Source organism: Microplitis demolitor, chromosome 1, assembly GCF_026212275.2.
Source record: "Microplitis demolitor isolate Queensland-Clemson2020A chromosome 1, iyMicDemo2.1a, whole genome shotgun sequence".
Classification (NCBI taxonomy): domain Eukaryota; kingdom Metazoa; phylum Arthropoda; class Insecta; order Hymenoptera; family Braconidae; genus Microplitis; species Microplitis demolitor.
Window position 1 is genome coordinate 22,612,263 of NC_068545.1, and position 11,512 is coordinate 22,623,774.

The window sequence follows — 11,512 nt, forward strand, 5'->3', positions numbered from 1 at the left end:
TTTCGGGTGGGGTTTTTTCAAGCCCAACCAAAGACCCAATACTCCCCGTACTGGAGTTTAAGAGTATCTGAGTATCACTTTGCCTAGCTTTTAGCCGCTGGTCATTCTTGATATTAACACGTAGATTAGCCCACACACCGTCCAGCACTCAACTTACGCCAACAAAATAAAACGATTGACTCAAATAGTGAATAAAACGGAGAGTTCTTAACTGATGGATAACTCAATCACTCGAGCGTGTCGATCCTTGACGTTAGAATGATCATTTTTAAATTTGCTATTTCATATTTTACTAATAAATTTCTAATATTCTCTTGAAAATATTCTGTCGAAATTATGTTTTATTTTTTTAAGAATTATATTGGTTTGTTAACGGATGTTATTTAATTTTTTTTTTTTTTTTAAGGATAATATTCAGCTAAATTAATAAATATTTATTCATTGCCAATATAATGGCAATATTATTTTTTAATAATTATTGTAAATCTTTTAAATTTAAAAAGTGACAGGATGTATGCGACTGGACGTTACGCGTCGCTAACACATAGCTTTCCCTTGACATTCTCAGTTATAAGTAATAAGGTAAGAAATATACGTAATTGCAGACAAAAAAACTCGGTCAGATAATATAAAAATGTGGCGTTATTGTAATTAAGAATGAAAAATATATATTAAGAAGATATCAAGATGCTTTCATGTATATTAATCAGATGTATTGACGTGTCTGACTTGTGATGACTGTTTCCACTTGCGACACGGAGACATCTTCATTCTACTTATTATTGATGATAATAAAGGGGCGGTATTGGCATAAGCTTTGATAAGTAGTTTAGTACAAAATATTTAAATTGAAGGAAAATTAGTAAGTGTTTTTGTAATCCTGGAATTAAAAGTTACGTCTACTAGGTCGTTTATAATTTTGTCCTTTTACTTCTGAATTAATTTGAAACACAAAATTTTATTTTGCATCTAAACGGATTAATATAGATTTGAATTTTTAAAATTTAAGATCTATACATTAATCTCTCAAGATGTTTGTAGATCTAGTCAGATTAATAAATCTTGGATTTTTAATTGTTTCTGAATTTTTTTTTAATTTAATATTTTTTTAAATTGAAATTTTTAATTTTTTGTTTGATTTTGGCTCTTTTTGAATTTTAATTTACGTAAATTCAATTTTTTATATTACTTGATCTGTGAAGGTCTAAATAAATTACGGAATTTAGGTCTCTGTAAATCGAAGAATACATAAAAATAAAATCAATCGACTGACATTAACTTGAGATCGCTCCAAAATTACCATCAATTTTTTTTCAAAGCAGGGAATTATTTTTCCTGGATAGAAATCATTGAGATCTAATGGAATTTATATAAATCCAATTTTTAAAAATTTTTAAAGATCTACTAAGATATATAAAGTTTTTCTAAGATAGAAAAAAATTTTTTCTAGGTTCCGAAATTTGTTTTACAATCAAATTTTTTTATAAATTTTACATTTTGATAATTTGCCATTTTAAGATTCGGTTGCAAAACTTAGGCTTTAAAAATTTGAATTATTTTTTCCACTATAGTTAACGTCTATTTAAATCTCGTCATATAATATAATAACAAGTCTTTTAATAATTATTTTCATTTAATTACCATCTTAATTTCGCTATAAAAATTTGAAGTAGTAAACAAAATACAATAAAAATTAAAAATATTCTCATTACAACGTTCCGTAAATTTATGTCTATATTTTTATACTATAAGTATTTCAAGTATACACTTTCAGTATATTTTCCAGTCCATTATCGAAGAATAAAGTCAAAGTATGTACTTGTGATTTAGAACAAAATATGAATCCGTTAAAATAATTGTATTCACCAATTAGAATAAATTTTATCCATGTTGAAATTACTAACTATCGAAACAACTTTTTGCATGAACGATTGAGTAAAAAATAAAAAACAAAACTACAAATTATTAGAGCTCAAATATACATAATTTAGAGGATGCTTTCGATAGTGACCTCAAAAAATTGAACAGGTGTCTTTTAAAATGTCAGACTAAAAATAACACACGTCAACTAAATGACGTTGGTATATTATTTTTGCCGACGTCAATTATCCCACACGCAGAGAAAAATATTGAAGTTTCTAGTATATTCGACTCGTAATTATTGTATACAATCGCAAAATTTTTAACTGTAACTATCTTAATATATTAACAATTACAGTACGGATGGTGATTCCTATCATGTGAGATGGTAACCGTTACCATCTTGCGTTAGTAATATCAACAATCTGACGCAACTGCGACTCGCCGTTTTTAATATCAACTAAAATAGTAGAGGTTACGCTCTTAATAGTAAAACTTACTATATAGCATAGAAAAGCCTATTACATTCACATAATAATTTTTATAATACTAACAAATAGTAGATATTATGCTGCGATAGTGAATATTACAATTTTTTCCTCTCCGTACATCCAAATATAAATTTCTTTGTATATAAAGTAACTATACACAAAATATGTCACGTCACTAAATCCAAAAGGACTTATACATATTTTTATACGCCCTTTTTGTTTTAAATTTGGTGACCAAAGCCAAAAGGGTGTATAAAAATATAAGTCCTTTTAAAATTAATGACGCGATATAAAAATAACAGATAACTGAACTTAAGGAGTAAAGCTCTTTCGAATTGTATTTTTAAGTTAATATAAAAATTTTCATATCGATTTCCCCATCAGCAAATCTTCATACGAAGAAATATATATATACCCGGGTCGAAAAATTTGTTTTGATTTTAGTCTAACTAGATTGTATTTGGACTAATTGGTCTATCTTTAAATTTTTATAAAAATTTCAAGCTGCTTTTGATCTACAGAAGATCAAAAACAGACCCATAAAAATAATAGGCAATAAAAATCTGATTTTTATCGAAGTGAACAAAACCAAACTAAAAATTATTGTAAAAAAGTCTGAAAATAGCCTAAATAAAGAATAGCACAGGCAAAACTTGATTAAATTTCAAATGTTAATTGAATACAAATAAAAAGTAAGGTTCAATTTTTCGAGCCTGGTAATCATGTCAGAATTATTTGTAAGACTTTTTTCTCACTATTATTAGTATTTCTGTTTTTTTATTTAAATCCTATATAAAATTAGTGGGGATGATTAAAGTCAACCGAAACTCTGTTTTTAAATTTGGTGACAGTAGAGCACTACCTCTCCGCTTCGCGTTAGATCCAAAAAATTTCTAGTTGTTAATTAATTGATTGTTCAAAATACCCTTGATCATTTCTTATCGTTCCCTTCTACAATGTTCTTCATGTTCGTCACTCAGATATCCTAAGCAAAATACAAATTTGAACAATCTCTATCTTATCAACATCTGTCTTAAAAATCGTGATACTTCGTATTTCTTCGAGCAATGTCGTGATTAAATACCCGTGAGTAAACTCGTACATGTGTCTGTCAGTAACTCAGTACCTGTAGCCTGTAGTCTGTACCGTAGAATGTCAGAATGTCACAGACTAATGTCAGGTTATTAGTACAGTTAAAACTTAACCATTTAATTAAATTTATCACCAAAAGCACTTAAATTTCTCAGCCAGATAATTACACCTATAAACAACCTGATCAAGATAACAAGTTAATGACTTTAATAATATCATGCTGACTAATATTAACAATTGTCTTATTATTTTACTTTCCATTATTGCCTCCAATAGAGTAATACTTATTTATAACCTCATACAAATATAATTTTATACTATTTGGATATTTATTTATTTTGTTTATTACCACATCTGTGATTCTGTAAGTACTAATTATTTTAATTTTAATTTTAATTTTAACTAATTTATTTAATTTAAAATTTTAAAAAGAACAAGTAATTAATCATTATTATTATTAACATGATTTGTAAACATAAAGAGTACATATAATTATAAATATTAAATTGACCTAAATTTCAAGGCCAAAAAAAGAGAGTTTCTTTGTTCATGCTTTATAATTTTATCGATTATATTTTTTATTCATTAATTTTAATCTAAGTAAAAATAAAATTAACATTTTTTATATTATTATCATTATTATTATTGTTATTGTAATAATTATTTTTTGTTATTACAGATAATAATTATCAGTGTATATATTTTTCATAAAGAAAATGGTTAAAAATGGTCAGCATGAAACAGATAAATCAAGCGGAGATTACGACCATGAAGATCTCGGAATGTCTCATGATTCTGAATACGATGATGATCTCGGAGTACCAGACTCCCTGGAGATTACAGTCGCAGACAACGAACGTCAGCAAACTGATGATAATAAATTTGGAAATAAAGATAATGATGATGATGATGATGAAAGTAACGAGAGAAATAAAGAAGGAATAGGACAAATAAATGTACTGCCGTTCAATGCAATTCATGCACCGGCGGTTAAATTTAAATCGCAGAAACATAACATATTTATACCGGGGGAAGACATACACGTGAGGATAATCGATAATGAACGGAGCGTAACCACGCATTTATTAAATCCGAATTTGTATACTATTGAGTTTCGACATGGACCCTTTGTTTGGACTGTTAAAAAACGTTACAAGCATATACAAAATTTGCACAATCAATTGAAAATATTTCGCGCCAGTTTAACTATTCCGTTTCCTACGAAAAGCCACAGGAGCAGAAGAAATAGTTTGAAGAATATGGATGACAGTAAAATTAAAAATAAACCCAGAGGTGCATTACCGAGGTTTTTATTCGTTACTTTTTTTTTTATTTATTTTTATTTTATTTATTTATTTTATGTTTGATTTATTTAATTATTTAATGCGACAGATTCCCTAATAAACCGGACGGTCTAGTGCCTTACGAGTATCTTGAGCACCGAATGAAAGTACTGGAAGACTACCTGAGTAATTTGTTGAAAATAGAAATTTATAAACGTCATCCAGAGACGATAAGTTTTATGGAATTATCGCATCTTTCGTTTATTGGTGATCTGGGTGATAAGGGCAAAGAGTCAATAATATTAAAACGTACGGGTTCGAGTTCAAAAGCCGGTTGTAATTTTTGTGGTCTTTTAAAAAGTATAAGTTGTATTCACTGCAGTCATTTTTGTACATCACTCTGCGGTAAATGGCATTCACGTCATTTTGTTGTTAAAGATACATTTATCGCTTACATAAGACCTAAAGACGGTAGAATACACTCTGTAATTTTGATGGATAATTGTTTTGAAGTTAGTTCTGGATTGTATGCCACTGGCTCACGAAATGGTTTGCAAATTATTAACTCGAGTCGGCATATTGTTATTGAGTGTTGGACAAGGAGAAAAGCCAAAGAGTGGCTCGAGTTTATTCAAAATGTTGCTAATAATCAGGGTAAATATTTTTTTTATTTTGCAATAGATATTCAATTAATTAATTAATAATATTTTTAGGGAAATGTTTTATTCAACAAAATCCTCACCGATCTTTCGCGCCGTACCGTTCACCAACACCAGCCGCCTGGTTTATCGACGGTTCCAGTTACATGTCAGCGGTTGCGGACGCGTTAGAAAGTGCAAGTGAAGAAATTTTTATCGCTGACTGGTGGATATCACCGGAAATTTATATGAAGAGACCGATGATTGACGGTGATTATTGGCGATTAGATAAAATTTTACAACGTAAAGCCATGGCTGGTATTAAAATATTTGTGATGATTTACAAAGAAGTTGAACTAGCGTTAGGAATAAATAGTTATTACAGTAAGCAACGTTTAGTTTCTTTGTGTCCAGAAAATATTAAAGTATTTAGGCACCCAGACCATGCGAGAGTTGGAGTATTTTTGTGGGCTCATCATGAAAAAATAGTTGTAGTGGACCAAAAGCTGGCATTTATTGGTGGAATTGATCTTTGTTACGGACGATGGGATACTAACGAGCACAGATTAACAGACCTGGGTTCAGTTCATCAGTCAAGTATCTACATACCCACTAAAGGGAGAGTGACAACCACCAGCAGCAAACGCACCGTTGAAATCAAAGCTAATAAGCATGTTGTACTTCCTCTAGCAATAGCTACCAACACAATAGCAATGGCCATTACCGGATTTCTTCCGATAATTCCAAGGCCCAGTAAAACTCTTTCATCCCCACGAACTCCTCAGAGTACAGCAGCTATCAATCCGACATTTTTATCTCCGCCAGAGGATTCAAACACTGAGAGATTCAAATGCAATACACCCGACCTACAGAAAAAAAATATACTGGACATGGCCAAGACGACAGTGGATCGAGTCAAGCAAAATGTTAAAATAAAACGACAGGAATTAATTAATATGGTCTATAATCCACATGAATTAGATGGTAGCAGTGATGATGATGATGGAGATCAGGTCGACAATGCGGTAATTCCCGAACCCGTTGACTTGGAGGGAGTTTTGAAAAATAATGCGGACATACTATCGGGTCTTCCGGGCGCAGCTAAATTGTGGCTTGGCAAAGACTACACTAATTTTATTGTCAAAGACTTTGATAATCTCGAAAGCCCGTACCAAGATCTCGTTGACAGGAGCACGACTCCGCGTATGCCTTGGCATGATATAGGAGTTATGGTTCAAGGCGCGTCTGCACGTGATATCGCACGTCACTTTATTCAACGTTGGAATGCTATTAAATTAGAAAAAGCTAAATTTAATTCAACTTACCCATTTTTACTGCCAAAATCCTACAAAGACTGCTCCAGTAATGCTCCTTTTATTCCTGACGGCTTGATACACAATGTGAAGTGTCAAGTGTTGCGATCCGTGAGCTCTTGGTCCGCTGGATTCCTCGAGTCGGACACTGTGGAACAGAGCATTCATGAAGCTTACATCGAAGCAATAACAAATTCCGAAAAATTTATTTACATAGAAAATCAATTTTTTATAACTCTCGCGACTATGGATAAATACGTGGTAAGAAATAGGATAGGCGAGACATTACTAAAGAGAATTTTACGTGCACACAGAGAGGGTGCGGTTTTTAGAGTATTTGTAGTGATGCCTCTACTGCCGGGATTTGAAGGTGAAGTTGGTGGTCCAACTGGCACAGCATTGCATGCAATAACTCACTGGAATTATGCCTCAATATCACGAGGAAATGATGCCATAATTAATAGATTAATTGCAGCGGGTGTTGATAATCCCAGTGACTATATTACTTTTCATGGATTAAGAACACACTCATTACTCAATGGTACGATGGTAACAGAATTAATTTACGTACACAGTAAACTGATGATTGTTGATGATAAAACGGTAATTTGTGGATCAGCAAATATAAATGATCGTAGTATGATTGCGCGGAGAGACAGCGAAATAGCTGTCATCATTCATGATTTAGAATTCCAAGAGGGAAAAATGAATTCATCGCCTTATCCATGCGGGAAATTTTCAGGTTCACTGCGTAAACAACTTTTCCGTGAACATTTAGGGTTGCTCTGGTCATCTGAAAATATAAATGTCGATGACATTATCAAGAAATCTTTTTACTCAGAAATTTGGAAAAAAATAAGCTCAGAAAATACAGAAATATTCGAACAAGTATTTCGTTGTATTCCTTCTAATGAAGTTACTGATTTTAAAACATTGAATTTTTATCTACAACAAGTGCCTCTGAGTACTTCTGATCCTATGACAGCACAAGAAATGTTAATGAACGTACGCGGACAGTTAGTTGATTTACCATTAGATTTTTTGAAAGACGAAACATTAACTCCAGCTGCTAATACAGTTGAAGGAATAATGCCTACGTCTTTGTGGACTTGATTTATATTAATTATTATTTTTTTTTTTTACTACAGTATTATGTAAATTTTTTTAAAAAACTGAAACCAGTGGTTGCATTTTTTAAATATACGACTGGGATGCATATTTTGCATTGTTTTTTTTTTTTTAATATTCAATGTCCTGTTATTTTATATGAAACATATACAATTGTACAAAGATATACATATTTATATGAATTTGAAGCTACTGATGATTACTAAGTAGTTAAATTGTTAAATAAATGTATTTATTTTTGGAGAAATAATTTATTGAATAATATAATCTTGTTTTTGTAATTTGTTACTAAAAAATAAAACTCAACTGTTATATAATTTATACCAAATACCATTTTTTTCATTTGATTTATTCACTGATTTAATTATTTTAATACAAACTACTTTCGTAACAAAATTTATTGACCTAATAAAGTTTTAGCTGCTGTTATTAATTTCTGACATTATTTATTGTATATACATATAGCTTGGTTATCAAGAATTTACCATGATTTATCATGAACAAAAAATATTTTTAAGAAGTATTTAAATAAAAATATAAATACTTAACTTGTATTTCCGTATTAATGAGGCAGAGGAAGAAATTTTGTGAGGAAATTTTTTTAATTTATTAAAAATAAAAAATATCTATACTTAATTTGACTTCTTATTTATGAAAGTAAAGGAAAAATAGATTTTTCAAAACTAATTTTAAAAGTGATTGACATTTCAAATAAATTATGATACTGATAATAGCAGATATCTTTCAATTTTTGTTTATTTTCTAGAGAAATTACATTTTATTGCAAAAATATTTGAAAGTATGTGCAAAAAAATTTCAAAATCTCCATATGATTTTTATGAATTATTTTTTATTATGATTTAGTCTATATTTTATTTTAAAATATTAAAATTGTCAGTTGTCTGCTAATTTAAGTCATAATAAATTAGGGCAAACTACACAATTGTAAATAATGTTGACAGTGTCATTAAACAAATTTATTTATTAAAAATAAGTAAAGTAAATTGGCAGGCGATAATTTTAAAAAATGTATGTGAAAAATTTTCAGGTACTGAAGCTAGCCGACTAATAAATTTCGTTGTTTTCAGAAGCGATAAATTATTAAAAAAAAAAAAAAAAGTTATTTAAAGAAATAGCACTTATAGTTTTTAAAATTTTCTACAAATCTTTTCTTTCAGCGTCATCAATAGTAACACAAGCAATACGAACCATTGTCATCATACTGTTCGTCGAAACACATTTTGAATTATTTCTCTATTAAATTCTTACAATATCAGAATAAATTATTTAAAATAACTTCTCTACATTAATTGTTAAGTGAACTTCATTTTTTTATCAGTAAAAAATTTAGCCGACATCTCAAGACAGCTCCCAAGTAAAACTGATCCAATTTAAAAAGCTAATGCGCAGCGAAATTTAAATTTACTACGCACTCAAGATGGCGCAAAATTTAAATTAACGCTCCCTCGCGACACCAATTGTTGGCGACACTGAGAACTTCAGTAAATTTGTTAATAATTAATTATTCCAATACTACAATCAATAAAACGATAGTATCAATTATTGAACACCAGCTAAATAACTGAATAAATTAAAAATAAATATCAGTAATTAAATTACCAAAGTTTTAATTAATCAAAACTGAAGAAAAAAAAATTTATTTATCTAGTGTTAAAAATTCGTCATACCAAATTAACAACAAAAAAATAATTCAGTGGTTATTTATAAATACACACACGTCCATGATGGTGTCGTGATCGGGAAAACGCTAGATATTATTATAATTTGTTCCTCATTCATTTATGTAGCCTACATACTTACATTTTAGTGAATAATATAAATAGTGTGGCTGCATTACACTGAATTAAATCGTTATAAATAATAAAACCAGACAATTGTTGCCGTTATTCTATACTTTGAATTATAATATAAGTAATTATATTTGTCATAATATATATATACATATAAATATATAGATGATATTATTGAGGATTGAATTCTTAATCCTGTAATAATATAGTTGGTCATCGTACGGAAGATCCAAAAAGACAAGAGTCTATCGGAAGTTTAACTTAACGACAATTGCGGCTGTAGATTATATGCTTTATTTTTTTTATATCACTATTTATTGCGATACTTACTGTAATAATTAATAGTTATAAGAGTTACTTTTTTTATTCAAAATGGCAGCTACCAGAAGATTGCAAAAGGTAAATTCAAAAAATTATTATTTTGTAAATTTATAAATTATCATTATCACAGGCCTTCAATATATATTTATTCATGTCATTGTAATTTATGTGTGTCATTAACATTTAATTGTACAAAAAAAAAAGTATGAAGTCATTGAACTCAAGGATAAATCCTTTTGTATCAAATGAATGTTTTTTTTTTATTACCAGTTCAATTTATTATTTTAAAAATTTTTAGGAGCTGAATGATTTGAGAGCATCGGCAATGAAAAACTTTACGAACATTCAAGTTGATGAATCCAATATTCTTAATTGGCAAGGATTAATTTTACCGGTGAATATATAAATATATGAGGAACATAATTTAATTATTAATAAATGATTTTTCTGGGTTACATTTAATTCTAGGATAACCCGCCGTATAATAAAGGAGCGTTTCGTATTGAAATAAATTTCCCTGCAGAGTATCCATTTAAACCACCGAGGATAACATTTAAGACTAAAATATATCATCCAAATGTTGATGAGAAAGGTCAAGTATGTTTACCAATAATTACTGCTGAAAATTGGAAACCAGCGACAAAAACTGATCAAGGTAAATTTTATTTTAAACTTTTAAATCAATATAACATTTAATATGTAAGGTAAGAGACCTAGTACTCGATCAGGGAACTAGTACCCGATCACTTATATATTTATTACTATATTCTAATAAATATAGATATATAAATACTTGAAGTCATAGGGTACTAGGTCTCTTACCTTATCTCCACTATTTTATTTTAGTCTGTAAATGTATAAATGTCTAAAATTGTTATTTATATTCTAGAAAACTTCTAGATAATTTATGATTCAAAATATAATTTGTATGATAAAAAGTAAGTTATTAAATTACAGTGATTCAAGCGTTAATTGCATTAGTAAATGATCCGGAACCCGAGCACCCGCTGAGGGCGGATTTGGCCGAGGAGTTTCTTAAAGACAAAAAGAAATATTTAAAAAACGCTGAAGAATTTACAAAGAAGCATGCGGAGAAAAGACGAGAGCCATCATCTGCGGAATAACGTTGATTAGTCGTCGTATCTCACCTCGATGCCTAAAATATATAAATACCGCAAGGAGAAAATTTTGTTTTTTATTTTTTTCTATTTCTATTTTTATTTTTAAATTCAATCCAGTTCAGTTTTCTTTTCTTTAAATTTAATCGAATAGTTATCTATCCCTCCCTCTCCTCGCTTCCCGTGTACAGTATTGGTTAATCGACGATGAGCACATGCTAATTATAATATTTATAAGATGAAGAAATAAAAAAATAAACTCTTAAGAGTATCATTATATTTAAAGAATAAAACGCATACTTTATAAATAATAATTATTATAATAAATCAAATATCGATAACCATAAAAAATTTTCTGTATTCTGGCGCATGATTCAAAATTTAAACTATACTGCATTTAAATTATTATTTAATTCCATTATTTTATTTTTAAATTATCTCTATACTAAATATTTTT

At 29.2% G+C, this 11,512-nt stretch overlaps 2 protein-coding genes across 2 annotated transcripts; both read left to right on the forward strand.

Annotated features, from left to right (window-relative positions):
- Positions 1 to 3,172: 3,172 nt before the first annotated feature.
- On the forward strand, positions 3,173 to 7,993 carry LOC103580130 (phospholipase D1). The gene is made up of 4 exons (XM_008561781.2): positions 3,173 to 3,807; positions 4,123 to 4,749; positions 4,836 to 5,380; positions 5,440 to 7,993. Exons 2-4 carry the CDS (start codon positions 4,160 to 4,162, stop codon positions 7,788 to 7,790), a joined length of 3,486 nt encoding a protein of 1,161 aa, XP_008560003.1. The 5' UTR covers positions 3,173 to 3,807; positions 4,123 to 4,159; the 3' UTR covers positions 7,791 to 7,993.
- A 1,542-nt stretch (positions 7,994 to 9,535) lies between these two features.
- On the forward strand, positions 9,536 to 11,334 carry LOC103580129 (ubiquitin-conjugating enzyme E2 L3). The gene is made up of 4 exons (XM_008561780.2): positions 9,536 to 10,015; positions 10,236 to 10,331; positions 10,406 to 10,592; positions 10,895 to 11,334. Exons 1-4 carry the CDS (start codon positions 9,989 to 9,991, stop codon positions 11,059 to 11,061), a joined length of 477 nt encoding a protein of 158 aa, XP_008560002.1. The 5' UTR covers positions 9,536 to 9,988; the 3' UTR covers positions 11,062 to 11,334.
- The last annotated feature ends 178 nt before the right edge of the window (positions 11,335 to 11,512 follow it).

Bases quoted from the DNA above. Each gene is read 5' to 3' on its own strand.
- LOC103580130 (XM_008561781.2), top strand. From the start codon at position 4,160: ATGGTTAAAAATGGTCAGCATGAAACAGATAAATCAAGCGGAGATTAC. The intron at 4,750-4,835 runs GTTTTTATTCGT...TTAATGCGACAG, and splicing joins CCCAGAGGTGCATTACCGAG to ATTCCCTAATAAACCGGACG. The intron at 5,381-5,439 runs GTAAATATTTTT...TAATATTTTTAG, and splicing joins AAATGTTGCTAATAATCAGG to GGAAATGTTTTATTCAACAA.
- LOC103580129 (XM_008561780.2), top strand. From the start codon at position 9,989: ATGGCAGCTACCAGAAGATTGCAAAAG. The intron at 10,332-10,405 runs GTGAATATATAA...ATTTAATTCTAG, and splicing joins GGCAAGGATTAATTTTACCG to GATAACCCGCCGTATAATAA. The intron at 10,593-10,894 runs GTAAATTTTATT...ATTAAATTACAG, and splicing joins AGCGACAAAAACTGATCAAG to TGATTCAAGCGTTAATTGCA.